Source organism: Lepidochelys kempii, chromosome 17 (genome assembly GCF_965140265.1).
Source record: "Lepidochelys kempii isolate rLepKem1 chromosome 17, rLepKem1.hap2, whole genome shotgun sequence".
Lineage (NCBI taxonomy): Eukaryota > Metazoa > Chordata > Testudines > Cheloniidae > Lepidochelys > Lepidochelys kempii.
Window position 1 is genome coordinate 16697618 of NC_133272.1, and position 15017 is coordinate 16712634.

Here is a 15017-nt window from a genome sequence, read left to right on the forward strand (position 1 = left end):
AGAGAGTCAAAGTATTTTATTTAATTAACACAGTATTTCACAAAGTCTCTATCAAACTGCGTACATCATCACGGACACTTCTGATTCTCAATGTATTAGCAACTCCTTAGTACAATTATAAACTATGCATTTATTAAATACTGTAAAATCCAGGTTGGGACCCTAATCTGCTGCATGCTCTACACACACAGTCTTGGCCCAAAGAGTTTACCAATCTGAATAGAGTAGGCAGCCAAGCAAGATATGAAAGGCACTGAACCACTTCCCGAATCCTTCCCCTTTTTCCATGTATTCTAGGCAACCTGTTCTGCCCTTAATGACCCTCATTTTCATAGCATTTACTACAGGCCCAGTCAGAAGCAAGGGGAACGAACTACAATTGCAGATTAGTCAGGTGTTTAAGGGCTTCCACGGGCACAGTGGCCAAGGCCCTACAGGGTTGGTCTTTGCCCCCATTGTATCCTCCACTGGGATCTCCTAGCTGTACATTTTCCCTATTCCCATAGAGGAGAGAAGAGCAGCTTTTGGTGAGGTCTAGAATCTAGGGTGACTCCCTCTTCTGTAGCAGCTGCTGCCTGTTCTCCTCCTCCCACCATCAGCAGCTTCCAGCAGAACCCCCCAGGATTGAATGAAGGTGTGGTCATAGATGTATTCAGCTTTGCGCTATTCCCCGTCTCCCTGGATTGTTGCTGGAACACACAGGCTGGATGCTACTCCCATTCACTGGCAGCCAACGTTGTGCATACCCTGAATTCCCTGTACGCCTGCAAATTAAAGATTTCTGAAAAGGCAACCAATCTGGTCATTGTAGATACTTTTATTTGTGTACACAGGTGACAAAGGAAATGTTAGTAATGGGTGGGTGTGTTTTAAAAGCTACACTGTAGAATTCCAATCACTTCAATATAATTTATTGTAAAATTTACTGGCTATGTTCCAGAACACTGTGACCCTTGAATGAAAGATGCCCTTTTTATTTTACAGTGCTTCACAAAACTAAGAAAGGGTTTACCTTGCTTTACAAAGGACCACCAGAAGGTGGGGATTTGCCTGCATTTTCACACTGGCAGATTGGGGAATAGAATCTGTATCTTCTCCTTTAATCACTCTCCTACCCCATTTATCTTACACACTTTGAACTCCTGTTTGGGCAACAAATATTTTCCATAAATGCTCCAGGAAATATTACTTGGTTTATTCACCTCTCCCTACTGAGCACAGAGTACAATAAATCCTGTATTGCCCTGGCCTAACATCTGTCGAAATCCTGGAACTTATTCAGAGTTCTGTTACTTGATTAACTGTATCCCAGGCAACTTGTATTACCACTAAACTTTAAGCATTTGAACATCTCTCTCCTGGTATTACATCAGAATCTTAAACGAACACATCAACACAATTGCACTTCTCTGACAACTGAGACCAACATTTTCAGAATTGAATTGTAATTTTGAGACACCTTTATAGAGTCAACACTTCTGAAAATGAGGCAGTTTTGAGAGGTATCATATTGGACATTCATCATCACCGGTCACATAACATTTTGCATGGTCTGTCAAGTAACACAATATTTCTACAACAAAGGTTAGAACTTTTCTGTTCAGTCACTTTGGATGAAATTCACCTTTCAACAAAAGAGCCAGGACATGGTCTATGCAGTGCATAAATCTTCAGATTAGGGCTTTAATGGTTTATTAGGCTTTGGGTTGTTCTTCAAAGGTAAATTGCACCCTCAGTCTATTGTCTGTGTCCCTTATTTGTGTGGGCCCTTTGCACAGCAGAGAAGAAAAGAAAGTGTGATTCTAGATACCAACTGGTAGGAAACTTGAGTAGGTGTAAAACTGACCCTGTTTAACTCCTGTTCTGAAACTAACTAGGTGTACCCCTTTTAAGAGGTTAAGGACGTTCTAGATAGTTCTCTTTCCTACATGGACTACATTAAAGGCCCTGTCTTGCTGCTCTTTGGAGACTTCAGGAATACACCCATTAGTGGGAGCTGCAATTAAGTTTTCCCCCAATCACTAATTACAAAATGCTTGATTGGCCTCCTAGTTTCAGACACAAGAGTAACAGGCACCTTGTTGCTGTGATTAAGGTGTCTCAAATACAAATGAAATGTCAAATCCACATCTGTAAAGAGGCTTAAATTCAACCTTAACTCTCACTGTGCATAGACTGATTAGATCAAATAGACTCCTCCACTCAGAGCAAAATTTCATAAGTGAAGTAATTTGTAGTAGGAAAGGTTTCATGTCCACACCTTCCACCGCATAGCTGACTCTTACTACCCTTATTCAAGGTTCTTTCTAATCACTGGTAACAAAAGGGAGGAAATTGCTTGTGTGACCCTTTTCCCTGCTAGTTAGAGAGTACCTGTTCATGCCAGAGCATAAAAGCTTGGTGAACCAGTTTCTAGCAATAACTAGGACTGGCAGGAGACAGTCGCTCCAACACATAACTTGCTGTTCTAAAAACTCCCTTACTAGGCATTTACCTAACCGTTCTCACTCTACCGTGGGTGAAGTTTACCCCTATGCAGCAGGCCAGCATGTACACCACTTAAGACTAAAGTAGTGCATGAGCTTTTCCTTGATTTCCTGCACAGAGGTGCATTTCACTCTCAACGAGCAAGTGCTGTAATGCTGCCAGGTAAAACGCTGTGCTCCTGAACATTTTAGTGGTCAGAACTAAAGCATGGTTCAAATGCAAGGTCTGAGTTCTAGCAATTCTGAAAAGCAGGTGCAATTCCTGAGGCTGGCAATGCGGTAAAGATGAGCTCAGGGCCCTGTTACCTGTCTCAACTCCTATGGATGGCGGTAAAATAAATTCCAAAAGCACAAGAAAGATACTATCTGACAGCACTCTGAATATGATCTGTAGCTGCAGTGATCTTGTTTGTAGTAGCCTTCGGCCCTTCACCATTTGTGAGCACTTCAGTGTATTACTTAGCTATACAGAACTACTCCTAAAAACTTGGCATCTGGCTGGAAGGTTCGATCCCTCTGTTGGAAGCAGTGTCTGTCCAACAGCTTTGCTACATTGGGAACTAAACAAGAAATATAATTCATCCGCTTTAATGCCTCCTTACACGAGTCAACTTGGCAAGTTAAACTGTCAACTGCGTTGCTGCTCAGCGGTTTAAAGATTCATTTCACACTTGACAGCAGAAAACATTGGTGAGCAGGCAAGCCATCGCTCCCTTGAATGGATGTGGAGGAAACTCTGACAGAATAACAAAACCTTGGCATTTCCTCTCGGTAACTAGGGGACTTCCATAAAGATCCACCAAGCAGCTGAAATTCACTTGTCGGGAGGGAGGGGGGTGGGCTTTCTCCATATGCTTTTTCCAGTTATTTTTGTGGGACTTCTGGATCCAGTGCATTTACTTTCAGCAGTGTGCATCCATGTCCTTTAAGTTAGTTAACGACTTTTGGCAGGGTTTGGAGAACAGGTGATTCCATTACACTCGTGAAGCCAAGGACCCTTTCCACTGTGTGTGTGTAGCAGTCTTCAAAATAATACAAGCTTCTGCAACTTTGCGACAGCTATTTTTTCAGATTGTAGGGAAGGTACCTTGAAATAAAAGAAAGACAGTGAGTTCACTGCTTCTTTTCCCCCATACCATTATTGACTTTCTGCTTGCGTTTTATTTTCAGTGCTAGGGTTTTCTCCCTGGGCTGCTATCATTCAGGTAGATTTTTGTCTGAGCTGGATAATGTAAAGATTTAAAATTTGTGGGGAGTGTGTGTTGCCTAATTGTTATAACTGATGAATCTCTGAACAGTTCCAAAAATATATGGATGCCAGGAGTCCAGATAATTTAAGAATCCATCATTCCTGCAAAATCTATCTAACTAAGGGAAAGTCTATACTAGAAACTCTTGTCAGCATAGGTATATTGGCAAGGGGGGTGATTTTGTTTTGAAATTACATTGCTGTGCCAGATGTGGTTGCAGATCTAAAGGCAAAAAAGTTCTTTTGGCAGGGTAGCTTATTTTGTTTGCAGAACCAGTATGAGCTGTCCTGGAAAAAGCAGCCTTTTGCAGTATAGCTGTGTATACCCAAGGTGAGTTTACTGGTATAGCTATACTGGGAAAACTTCTGTAATGTAGATTAGATGTTTGTATGGCCCCTCCCATAGTCATTTACAAAAGGGGGTCTTAACCTTTTTCCTTCTGTTTGGCAGACCCCCTGAAGCCTGCTTGGGGCGCCTCCAGTGGGCCCCAGACCCTTTCTTGAGAACCACTGATTTATAACATTCAGTGTTGTTTACTATTTCTTTGTGGTAGCACTGATGATGTGTTAAGTGCTTACCTGAGATTCACGAGGGGACTTCCACAGAGATTTTTTTTCAGTTACCGTGCTTTACAGAGGTCTAATTAATCCTTGCCTCATCCAGTGAGGTACCTTCCATTTTACAAAGAGAAACTGAGGCATCAGACTGACTGGTCAGAGCGAGGACTGGAACTTGCTCAGTCCCATAATAAAACCACTAGACTAATCCTCTCTAATATGAAAATTGAATCCCCTCCTCTTTGAAATTCCATTGGAAGGGGGGTTAAATGGAGAATAGCTTACATATGTTATCAAGTAGCCTTTTTCTCTGCTTTCATGTAGATTTGATTTCCCCCTACATTTGTCCAAAACAGTGCCTTGTAATTCAGTAAAATTTTCACACACACCAAAAAGAAAAACTTCAGTTAATTTCCCCAACACAAATTTCCCATGCCCCTTTCTGAACTAATGCACTTTTATAATAATCACTAATGGCAAACTGTCATTTTGCTTCTGTTAAAGCAAAGAGCGCCACCTAGCTGTGAAATGCTGCTAAGACGTGGACAGTGAGCATCTTTAAAGGTAAACTTTAAACTGTTCCTCTCCCACAACTATGCACTTTAACTTCTAGCAGACTCCTAGTACCACTCCGTTATAGTCTTACGGGGACTATACTGTCATACAATGGCCACTTGCTTTGGAAATTTAGGACAAATATCAGATCATTAACGTTGCCACAGCCATGACTTGGTTTGTGGCATCAATCAGATAATTTTATAGGCACTAGATATTTGCTAGCTGATCCAAAAATGTTAATTCCTGTAACAGGGGCAATCAGCACTTGTCATGCTGTTACTCCGATTATGGATACATAAATACATGCAACATCATCCCCGCTTTCTTAGAGTCTGCCAATACAGAGATTCGCTCCTTCCAAGTTTGCTTTTAACATAGGCTAATGCCACCTTGCTATAGAATCAAGTTTGAATGCAAATCATTATCTAAGAACTGATATGCCCCAACCTCTTGGTTTACAAAAAATGGATCAAAAATTGTATCTATTTTTACCTTTAGTTCGGCATGGCTGCAACATCTGAGTTAACGTAATCTGGATAATCATCTGGGCTTTCTAAATGTACAGAGTTGTTATTGGGAATTGAAAGCATTGATCAATAAATGCATTGATTTACAGACATCTTTATACACCCTGCCAACCTCTTTAAGCCTTGATGTTGATATCAGCTTGTGTGTTCCTTACCAGCCATTTTTCTGTACGTGCCAAGAAATACCAGATTCCAGCATCAAGGCTCCTTGCAAAATCTTCAAGACTGTATGTAACAACAGTTTGCAAGTGTTCCTTCAGTAGATTTTTAGAATAGATCATAACAGATCCACAGAGACATTACAATCTACTGGATTTATAAACAGGGCACACACACAAAAACAAGAAACGGTTTGCTTAGAGCATCCCCAAATCAGATACGAGAAGTTCCTAAATACACTCAACAGCGCATATCACAACCAAAGCTATCCCTATGTGCTCATGGGAAGCTACATATCCAATTGAACCTCTGTTTTAAAAAATTAACCTAACCAAGGCTTTTATGCTGACATAATTACTGCTGGCCCATCAGGGAGCTTCATAGTCCAGGGACATAAGATACAAAGATACTGTTGCTTGTTCGTTTCCTGGTCTTAGGGCTCCAAAAGCAAGGCAGAGTTTGCAGCATGGAGAGTTAACAACTGAGAAGGTTTGAAATAAGAGAAGAGACAGTCTTCTGTAAGGGCCTGCTGGGGGATCTCAGTCAAATTTTAGGCCTTCCAACTCTGTCTGTGCTCCCTTAAATATCAGAAAGGCAAGAGTCACATAAAGATTCCAAGCTAGTACTCAAAATCATTGCTAAGATATGCAACAATGTGCAATTACTTTTTAAAATGTTTCTATTATCATGACTGTACAGGAAAAGTACAAGGAAAATCTCTCGAGGCAGGGGTCATGTCTTCATCTGCAGCTCGCAGAATGGGACCCCATTGAGGTGCTACTGTAAAAATATTAAACAACAATAGTTTCAGAACATACCTGACATATTTGATTGTTGCCATATCTTTATAGATGCACTATTCTCATAGTTCTCCACATCATCTGTGAACAAGAAAAGTGTGCACAGAGCAATGAAAGCAAGTGGACTAAGAATGTGGAACCGTTCTTTGAAATGTCTCACTTCCACCCTCTAAAAATGTAACCATTTGGACAAGGCTGAGTTCCCAGTCACACCTGTGGGCTTGTGCATTTTAATGTGGAGCAACTCCACTCCCATGTCTGGTCATCACCATCTCATCTACTTCCCAGTTTAGCGTGTGCTTTGTTTTGTTTTTCTTCCCAGGCATGGGTTAGACCTGCCTGTTGATGCTACTGCTGCCCATTATACCCAATGTAATCACAAAGTTAATTGTGATCAGATTCTGAGGTGTTATCAACACAGCATATAATATCAAAAGCCAAAATTAATCCACAATTCTGAAAAAATATCCCAGAGATAAATGTTCTCAGAAGTTCATAATCTCTAAGCAGAATTCCCCCTCTTCTTCACTGAAACCAAAGCTACAATGAACTCTGTGCAGAGCCCCAATGACTTCAGCTGGATTCCATGTGGGGAACTACCTATATGGAGCTCATTTCACGATAAAGGTCTATGTGAGTAAAGCTTTTAAAGCTTTACTTTAAGTGAAGTGATCGGGGGCCCTGCTCCATGACTGGGGCTTCTCCGCACCACTGCAATACACACAGTAATCATCCCCCGAAAGCGGACACTTACCAGACTCAGTGCTATTGGATGCCCCGATCACAACATTTTGATAGAAACAGGAATCCTCTTCCTTTTCTGTAAGAGATAAAAAGGAAGGACTTAATGTGTTGGATGATGGTGAGAGCTCTCCACGCATGGCTCTGTGTACAACACTAAGTTTCAGCACCATCCACCAGTGGAGAAGTGGTGTTTACCACAAAGAAACAAATGCACTACTTAAGGAAGTTAGCAGAAAGGTCACTGTAAAAGACTGTGCTAGAACTGGAGTTTGTGAGGCATATTCACTTTTAGTATAATCCCTTTACCATGTTAACATGGGATCAGATCCTGCATTGAAATCAACTGGAGTTTTGCCGCTGGCCTCAAGGAGAGCAAGACTGGGTGTTCATGACAGAGTTTAGAGAGGCTGGGAGCATCTGCTGGATGATAATAGAGCAGGGGTGGGCAAACTATGGCCCGGGGGGGCCGCATCCAGCCCTCCAGATATTTTAATCTGGCCCTCAAGCGCTTGCTGGGGAGTGGGGTCTGGGGCTTGCCCTGCTCCACGTGGCTTCCAGAAGCAATGGCATATCTCCCCTCTGGCTCCTACATGTAGGGGCAGCCAGGGGGCTCTGCACACTGCCCCCACCCTAAGCACTGCCCCCGCAGCTCCCATTGACCAGGAACCGCGGCCAATGGGAGCTGCAGGGGCGGCACCAGCGGACAGGGCAGTGCGTAGAGCCGCCTGGCTGCGCCTCCGTGTAGGAGCCTGAGGGAGGACATGCCACTGCTTCTGGGAGCTGCTTGAGGTAAGCACCCTTGACCCCCTCCTGCACCCCAACCCCCTTCCCCAGCCCCAATCCCCCTCCAGCCCTCTGAACCCCTCGGTCCCAGCCCAGAGCACCCTCCTGCACCCTCAACCTCTCTAGTGCATGCAGTTATAGCAGTATAACAGTGCCTTACACTGACATAGTATATTTCTCTTCCTGTACGGGAAATTAGCTAGCCCAGTATAAGCCCTTTTAAACTGTATCCACACTAGGAAGTTGTATTGCTTTAACTATATGAGTATAGTAAAGTTGTCTGAGTTGTATGTAAACATGCCAGTTGGCAGCCCTTGAAACCAATGTTACCTACTGAGCCCACAAGGCAGCCGGGCAGTTGAGAAACCTGCATCTGCTGTGCACTGCTCCACCTAACCAGATAGAGACCATTTCTGGGGTGAAAGGATTCTTCGTTTTCCATGGCCAAATCACTCCTTGGCCTCTCTGCTGAGACTGATAACAAAGGATGGTTTTCTTGGGACAAGGACACAGATTCAGTGAATTGGATGGAAACGCTCGCCAACGAACCATGAGAGAATAAGTTTCCGTCATTACCGCCTACTCTGAAACTGCTCTCTCAAAAAAGTAATGGTGATGGGAGCTGTCTGTATTTACTGTCGGTCAGTGGCTTCCAGATCAAATGGGCACCGATTGCTGGTTTTAAAGGACGTTTTTCTAACTACCACTGTCTATTTTCAGACTAGCACCACAGCTGAGAGAGACTATTGGCTGAGAGAAAGGCTCAAGTACAGGCATTAAATAATATTTATAATTAGAATCTGTTTAAAAACCAACCATGATGTACATGGGCAGTTAAACCACACGAGCAACTGCCTGCAGTTTACTATCTGAAATGTACATCCACAGATGCAGAAAATGTAACAGTTGATGTGGTCACCACATCAAAGTTAGGAAGATTCTGCAGCTATTCATTCTTGCAAATAGACATGCCAATCACTTTCCATCTTGCTTTAACCCCTCCTATGGCACAAAATGGAATATCCCTCCCCAAATAGTTACTTTTTACCACACACATAAAAAAACCATGCCAGGAATATGTTTCTTTTTCTTTTTTTTCCCCACAAAAATAAGACCATCTTTGAATGGAAAACAGACAAAGTTTTGAAATTTCTTTCGGACAAAAAAATGGATTATCCAAAAATGGTGTCAGAATCAGATAAGATTTCAGATAAGTTTTGCACACTTTGGGATATCAAAATGGCCATTTCACAGAATTTCACACATGCAGCATCTGCACTGCGTTTTTTGAGAGTCTCCTCCTGCCCATAATTTTCACACAGTCCTCAAACACTAGTTTTATAAAATAGAAAAACAAAATAATTACAGACATTGCTCGGATTGCAAGTTTTTGGGACAAAGACTGCCATTTAGTATGCGTATGTATGGCACCAGGCACAATGGGGTCCTGATCTCCATGAAGTCCTGTGGTAACTACCACAAGATAAAAGAATAATAATTAAACAAATAAGTCAGATACGTTTTTTTAAAGGTCTTTACACCACATCCACCTTCTGGTGACAGACTACTTAAATTAGTTAACCTCTTTTTTGTACTTTTAAGAACAGTGTATTAAACACCTCTTTCTGTTACAACTTATTTAACTCTAAGTGTATTACAGGATTTAGTTTTGCAGAAGCAATTTGGGACAGAGTTTTCATGAAAGACCCTAGACAAAATAGGACCCTAATTATGATGATTATTAATTATTGTTTTTATTATGGTATTGCCTAGGGGTCAGGGCTTCATTGTTCACGGCACCGTACAAACATATAACAAAGAGACAACCTCTGCCCTGAAGAACTTTCAATTCTGCAATGGGTTTAGCTGCGCCTGCATGGAGCCCCGTTAAAGTCTATGTCTTTCTAAACATAGCTTCCAGACTTGCTACCTCATCTGTTCTGTATTTAACACTGATTAGTGTTCCTAACAGTAGAGATCTGGGGCACCGTCCTGCATCCCTCACTTACAAGAGCAGGCCCACTTACTGCAGTGGACCCGCTTGTGAGGATGAGAGCTGCAGGATCAGCCCCAAGGTCCAGGACCTGCAAGCATTTACTCTCGGGAGTAGCTTGAGACACTTCAAGTAGCCAAACGGGATTACTCCCTCCCAGTGCATCCAGGGAAGCACATTGATAAGCGTGTGTGGCGTCAGGGCCTAGGTGGATGCACCTTTCAAGTTATGAGAACACAGAATATCATATGGTTTGAAAAACAAAGTGACCATTGGAGATTTAAGACCTGTGGCACTTTGTATTCTCTTCCCCAGGACAGCCAGCTGCCTCAGAGAATTCCCCTGTGAATGTTAAACCTCAGGGAATTCCCCTGTGAATGTAAGGTGCTTGGTATAGGACAGCAGTGCCCAAATCACTTTCCTGACTTGCTTGGGCTTGGGGCTGATTTTGTTTGCACCACCTACTGTACGCCACTGAGACAAGCACTTGATGGTGCTGCTGTTAGGCAGGGATAGCATCACCTTTGAACATTCAGGGCTTTGGCTCTGGACTACCTGCGGCTTCAGGCAATGCTCTGCCACTGGCCTGAAGCCAACCAGGGCTTAATGAAAATAAACAGCTGATTTGCACTGAAGGATGGCACCTGACCATAGCCCTGAAGCGTGTCACAGCTTTTCAGTGGTTTTGCCGCTCTGTAGAACACTCCTTTTGTATTCCCCGTCCTGCCACAATAACTTTTAACCCCTTGCTGCCCATGAGCCATATGTCTGTTCCTTAACTAAAATTGTGTCAAACCATACTGTAACAAAGGAGAAAGATAAAAGAAGAAAATTGTCTGTTTCCAGCTCATTCTAAACCCACACTATAACCTCGCTGGCTGGAAATACTTCACTGGTTTTATCGTCCATAATAGGATTGAATAAACAGTCATTCGTCTGTCTTGTGAACATACCATTTGGTGGTCTCAAGAACATCCCACAGTTGTAATAATCTGTAGCTATAGGGTTGCTGGAAAAGATAAAACATCTCAGTCTTAGATATTTTCTGCCTTTGAGATGGCACTTGGGGCAAAATCCCACTCACCTTACTCATGCGTGGGACCCCAATTTCCCAGCCACCCCATGACCCCAAATCAATCAGAAAGAGCCATAGAGCCTTCTCTTCCCAGAAACTTAAATTTTCCTTAAAGTTGCCACAACTATCACAAGCTGCCTCATCTCCTGGGCAATACACGTCTAACTGAGTAAACCAAATACAAAACTTCCAGAGAGGCAGCCCAAAGCTACTTCTTTTAAATGACATTTCTGTGACCCACATCAATACCGCTGTCCATTTCTGTGATTAATCTAATAGGTAGATTCTACAGTAGTAGGTCCATGTGAAGGTGAAGTATTTGGTTTTCTGTATCTTGGTTGCATCTGGCACGGGTATGTTTCTTGTAAGTGATTGGCTCCTTGTCCAATATCATTCTTGAAACAAGCCAATTGTATTCTTCATGGTTCTAATACTACACAGACTACAAGATATGTAGTTTCATGTTCAGGTGTGAGCTGCACTAAAGGCTAATATGATACAATGGAAGTCATATTCAATACGAGTTAGGTACAACTGCAGAACTTGGACATGGAACGCCTTCTCTGTGCTTGTATCCTGCTTAGCACCTGGCTTCCCATAGGTTATTCATGACAAATTCAGAAGCACTTAGGACAGATTTTTCATTCCCATCCTGAGATCTTGCATATTCTTCTGAGAGTAACCGCAATAGCAAGTTACTATTCACAGCGGAAACAATGGCTCGCAGTAATGTGGCCCACTGCAAGGTCTTAGAGAGAGTGTGAAATTAACAGAGCTATGCATAATCTGAATAATGAAACCACAGGAATGTCATGATCTTCAAAGCTCTGCTTCAGAACCCAAATCTTTGGAATTTAATTTCCTCTTTAAGAAGATGAACTAAACCCACTGTAACATCCTACAATTCAAAGCTACCATTAGCAAGGGAGACTAAAGAGATTAGTTTCAATGTCCTGGTGGATGAGAGAAAGATTGACTTACACATAGGCAGCATCCAGTTCCTGGTTGTCTTCTGCAAGTACAAATCATTTGCCATTAGCACAGTCTCAGGGACATTTCTCACAGTGCAAAATCAAAATAAAACCACAAAACTGATCCAGAAAAAGTCTATGCACTTAGAAACACACAGGGCCAGGTTAGATTCTCCAGGAACATCTGTAGGCGATTGCTTCCCTTCAGACAAGTATTCCAGCTCTTTCCTTTCTCACTCAGTTTTTTACTGGATCTGTGTATCTCTTGTCTCTGAAAAATTAACACTTCTCCCCCCCCCCCCCCCCAATGTACTGTTGCACATTCTGCACCAGTCTCACCTTCCTGTTCTCTTGTCTTGGTGTTCCTCATCTCCTCCCCACACCCCATTCTGCAACACCTTCTCCTCTGCACGCCCCACCCTGCTGCTTTCTAATGCACTGCCCAGAATCTTCAAAGTGAACTAACCAAAGGGCATCACTCGCAAGCTTGCCACTCAGACACCTCAAGAGAAGCATCTGAGCAGGCTCAAAATCTTGAGCAAGCCACATCCAGCCTCACATCCTTGAACTAAGCATGCATTCAATGCAAGTTTTGCCATTGACTTCCATGGGAGCAGGACTGGACCCTATGGGTATGTCTACGTGGCAATAAAACACCCGCAGCTGATCCTCGTCAGCTGCCGTGGGCTTGTGGGGCTCAGGGTGCAGGGCTGTAAAACTGAAGTGTAGAAGCTTGGGCCGGAGCCTGGGCTCTAAGACCTCACAAACAGGGAGGGTCCCAGCCCAAGCCTGAACATCTACATAACAATTTGATAGCTCCACATCCCACATCCGAGGCCGCTGATGTGGGCCAGCCGTGGGAGTTTTATTCAGTGTAGATGTACTGTAAGAGCCCAGGGAAAGAGAATTTAAGGGGCTTTGTTTTAGGTAAAGAGTAATTTAGCATATAGTCTAGGTTATCCTAAAGCAGTGATTCTCAACCAGTGGTACGTGTACCCCTGGGGGTATGCAGAGGTGGTCAAGGGGGTACCTCAACTCATCTAGAGATTGCCTAGTTTTACAACAGGCTACATAAAAAGCATTAGCGAAGTCAGTACAAACTACAATTTCATACAGACCATGACTTGTTTGTACTGCTCTATGTAGTATACACTGAAAATGTAAGTTCAATATTTACATTCCAATTGGTTTATTTTATAATTATATGGTAAAAAGGGGAAAGACAGCAAGTTTTCAGTAATAGCGTGGTGTGACACTTCTGTATTTTTATGTCTGATTTTGTAAGCAAGTAGTTTTTAAGCGAGGTGAAACTTGGGGTACACAAGACAAATCAAACTCCAGAAAGGGGTACAGTAGCCTGGAAAGGCTGAGAGCCACTGTCCTCAAGGACTATGAGGCCTGGTCAAGTGGCATAAATAGTTAAACAAAAGGATTCAATGAGCTCCTCTATAAAAAACATACTGAGCAATGGCATCGTTTGGGTTTCAACATCATCATCGGTGGCCTTTGTGATGGTTGCCTCACTCTGTCATTGCACAGTGGGCTAGTGCCCCGATCAGCCCTATCTTCCTCCAAAGATAAAGTGTCCGTTATAGAGCTGTGCTGCTGGAGACCTCAAGACCGGAATAATTACTATATTCCCATGCATTAAAGAATAAAATACTAACGAAGGGAATTCGGACAGCAGGAAATGCCTTCTTCCTGCTACCGCTATTATTATTATTATTATTATTATTATTATTAATTATTTGTATTACGGTACCATCCAGAGGCCCCATCTGAGATTAGAAACTTGTTGTGCTATGGATGCTACTAAGAGACAGTCCCTGCCGCTCTTACAATCTAAATAGACAGGAGAGGAGAAAGGCAGCATTCTGACCTCCATTTTACAGCTGGGGAACATCTTTTAGCCTAAGAAATATCCTGACACATCTGAATACAGGCAGGGTGTGATTAGCAACTCCAGGGGAAGCCAGCCCATATACTAACAGATTCTCCACTCAGAGAAGGGACAGGAACAGAAATGTGATGTTGCTTCCAAAGGCTGGTGACCTTCCATCTAATCTAGGTTTAGAAAGCAGAAACACCCACATACAGTAAAGCAGGGATCACAGCTTTTCATTTTCCCACTGTTATTTTAAACAGAGGAGTAGATCCAGTCCTAGCATAAGTGGGCGCAAGGTCTATTGACTTCAATGGGAGTTACTTATACTAAGGCTGAATTGTTCTCAGCCTAACTGAATTTCGCTGCAGTTGTAATGTTTACCTCTCCTGAAATTTTGGTATCTGGGCTCTGCACTGTCACCTAGAAGAGAGCACATGTTGACATTGTACGTTAGCCGTGATATGCTAGCAAGCAATTACAGGGGCTATGAAATCAGATTCGGAGGCGATCAAGCCACGAGATGTGAAATAGAGCTCAGTATAAAAAGAAAGGAGAAATGATGAATTGTGGAACATGGGACCAAGCTGGGGAAATGCTCGAACAGGAAGAGCCATCTAGGTCACTAATTAGGAAATAGATTTGGGGGTGAAAGAGGAAGAATCACCAACATCATCAGCTCAGTGCAACACTGTAGGAAAAACAGAAACATGAGGTAGCAAGCTACAGTAGCAGAGACTAGAATTGAAAACAAACGTGGCAATACGACTGCTTCTCTCTAAGACCCTTGCTAAACTCTACCCCGGGCAGAGCGGGTAGCGCTGTGGTTAGAGCATTGGTCTGAGACAGAGTACAGCTCGTTTCAATTCTCAGCTCCGCCACAGACTTCCTCTGTGAGCTTGGGGGAGTCACTTAATCTCAGTGTCCCAGTTCCCCGTCCGTAAAGTGAGGGTAACAACAGACCGACAGACTTCAATAGGGGGTCTGGGGATACATTCATTCAATATTTGTGAGGTCCTCACATACTACCTAGAAAGGGGCTCGAAAACTTGGACAGAACACCTAAGGACTCTGTCTCCATGGCCGGCAAGGTGCTTCTGGGAACAGCTGTACGGGGGACCAAAGATGTGAAAACTCCCTCCCCTCTGGTATTTCAGCAGATCAAACCAGGGTGTGGTGCGAGACACACATTTTAGGGAAAGCTGTGGTCCATCCGAGTTATCTATTATTAT

At 43.0% G+C, this 15017-nt stretch overlaps 1 protein-coding gene across 2 annotated transcripts in view; it reads right to left on the reverse strand.

The window, feature by feature from the left end:
* Positions 1 to 3350: 3350 nt before the first annotated feature.
* Positions 3351 to 15017, reverse strand: part of LAT2 (linker for activation of T cells family member 2) — a 36879-nt gene continuing 25212 nt past the window's right edge. Inside the window, exons 9-15 of one of the 2 annotated variants that reach the window (XM_073315094.1) lie at positions 14170 to 14208; positions 11914 to 11944; positions 10811 to 10866; positions 7092 to 7157; positions 6356 to 6418; positions 5344 to 5404; positions 3351 to 3573 (exon numbers count right to left, since the gene is read on the reverse strand). In XM_073315094.1, coding sequence (XP_073171195.1) covers positions 5346 to 5404; positions 6356 to 6418; positions 7092 to 7157; positions 10811 to 10866; positions 11914 to 11944; positions 14170 to 14208 — 314 coding nt within the window. In that variant the 3' untranslated portion in view covers positions 3351 to 3573; positions 5344 to 5345. The remainder of the gene's footprint in view (positions 3574 to 5343; positions 5405 to 6355; positions 6419 to 7091; positions 7158 to 10810; positions 10867 to 11913; positions 11945 to 14169; positions 14209 to 15017) is intronic. The other variant, XM_073315095.1, reaches the window with a different exon arrangement.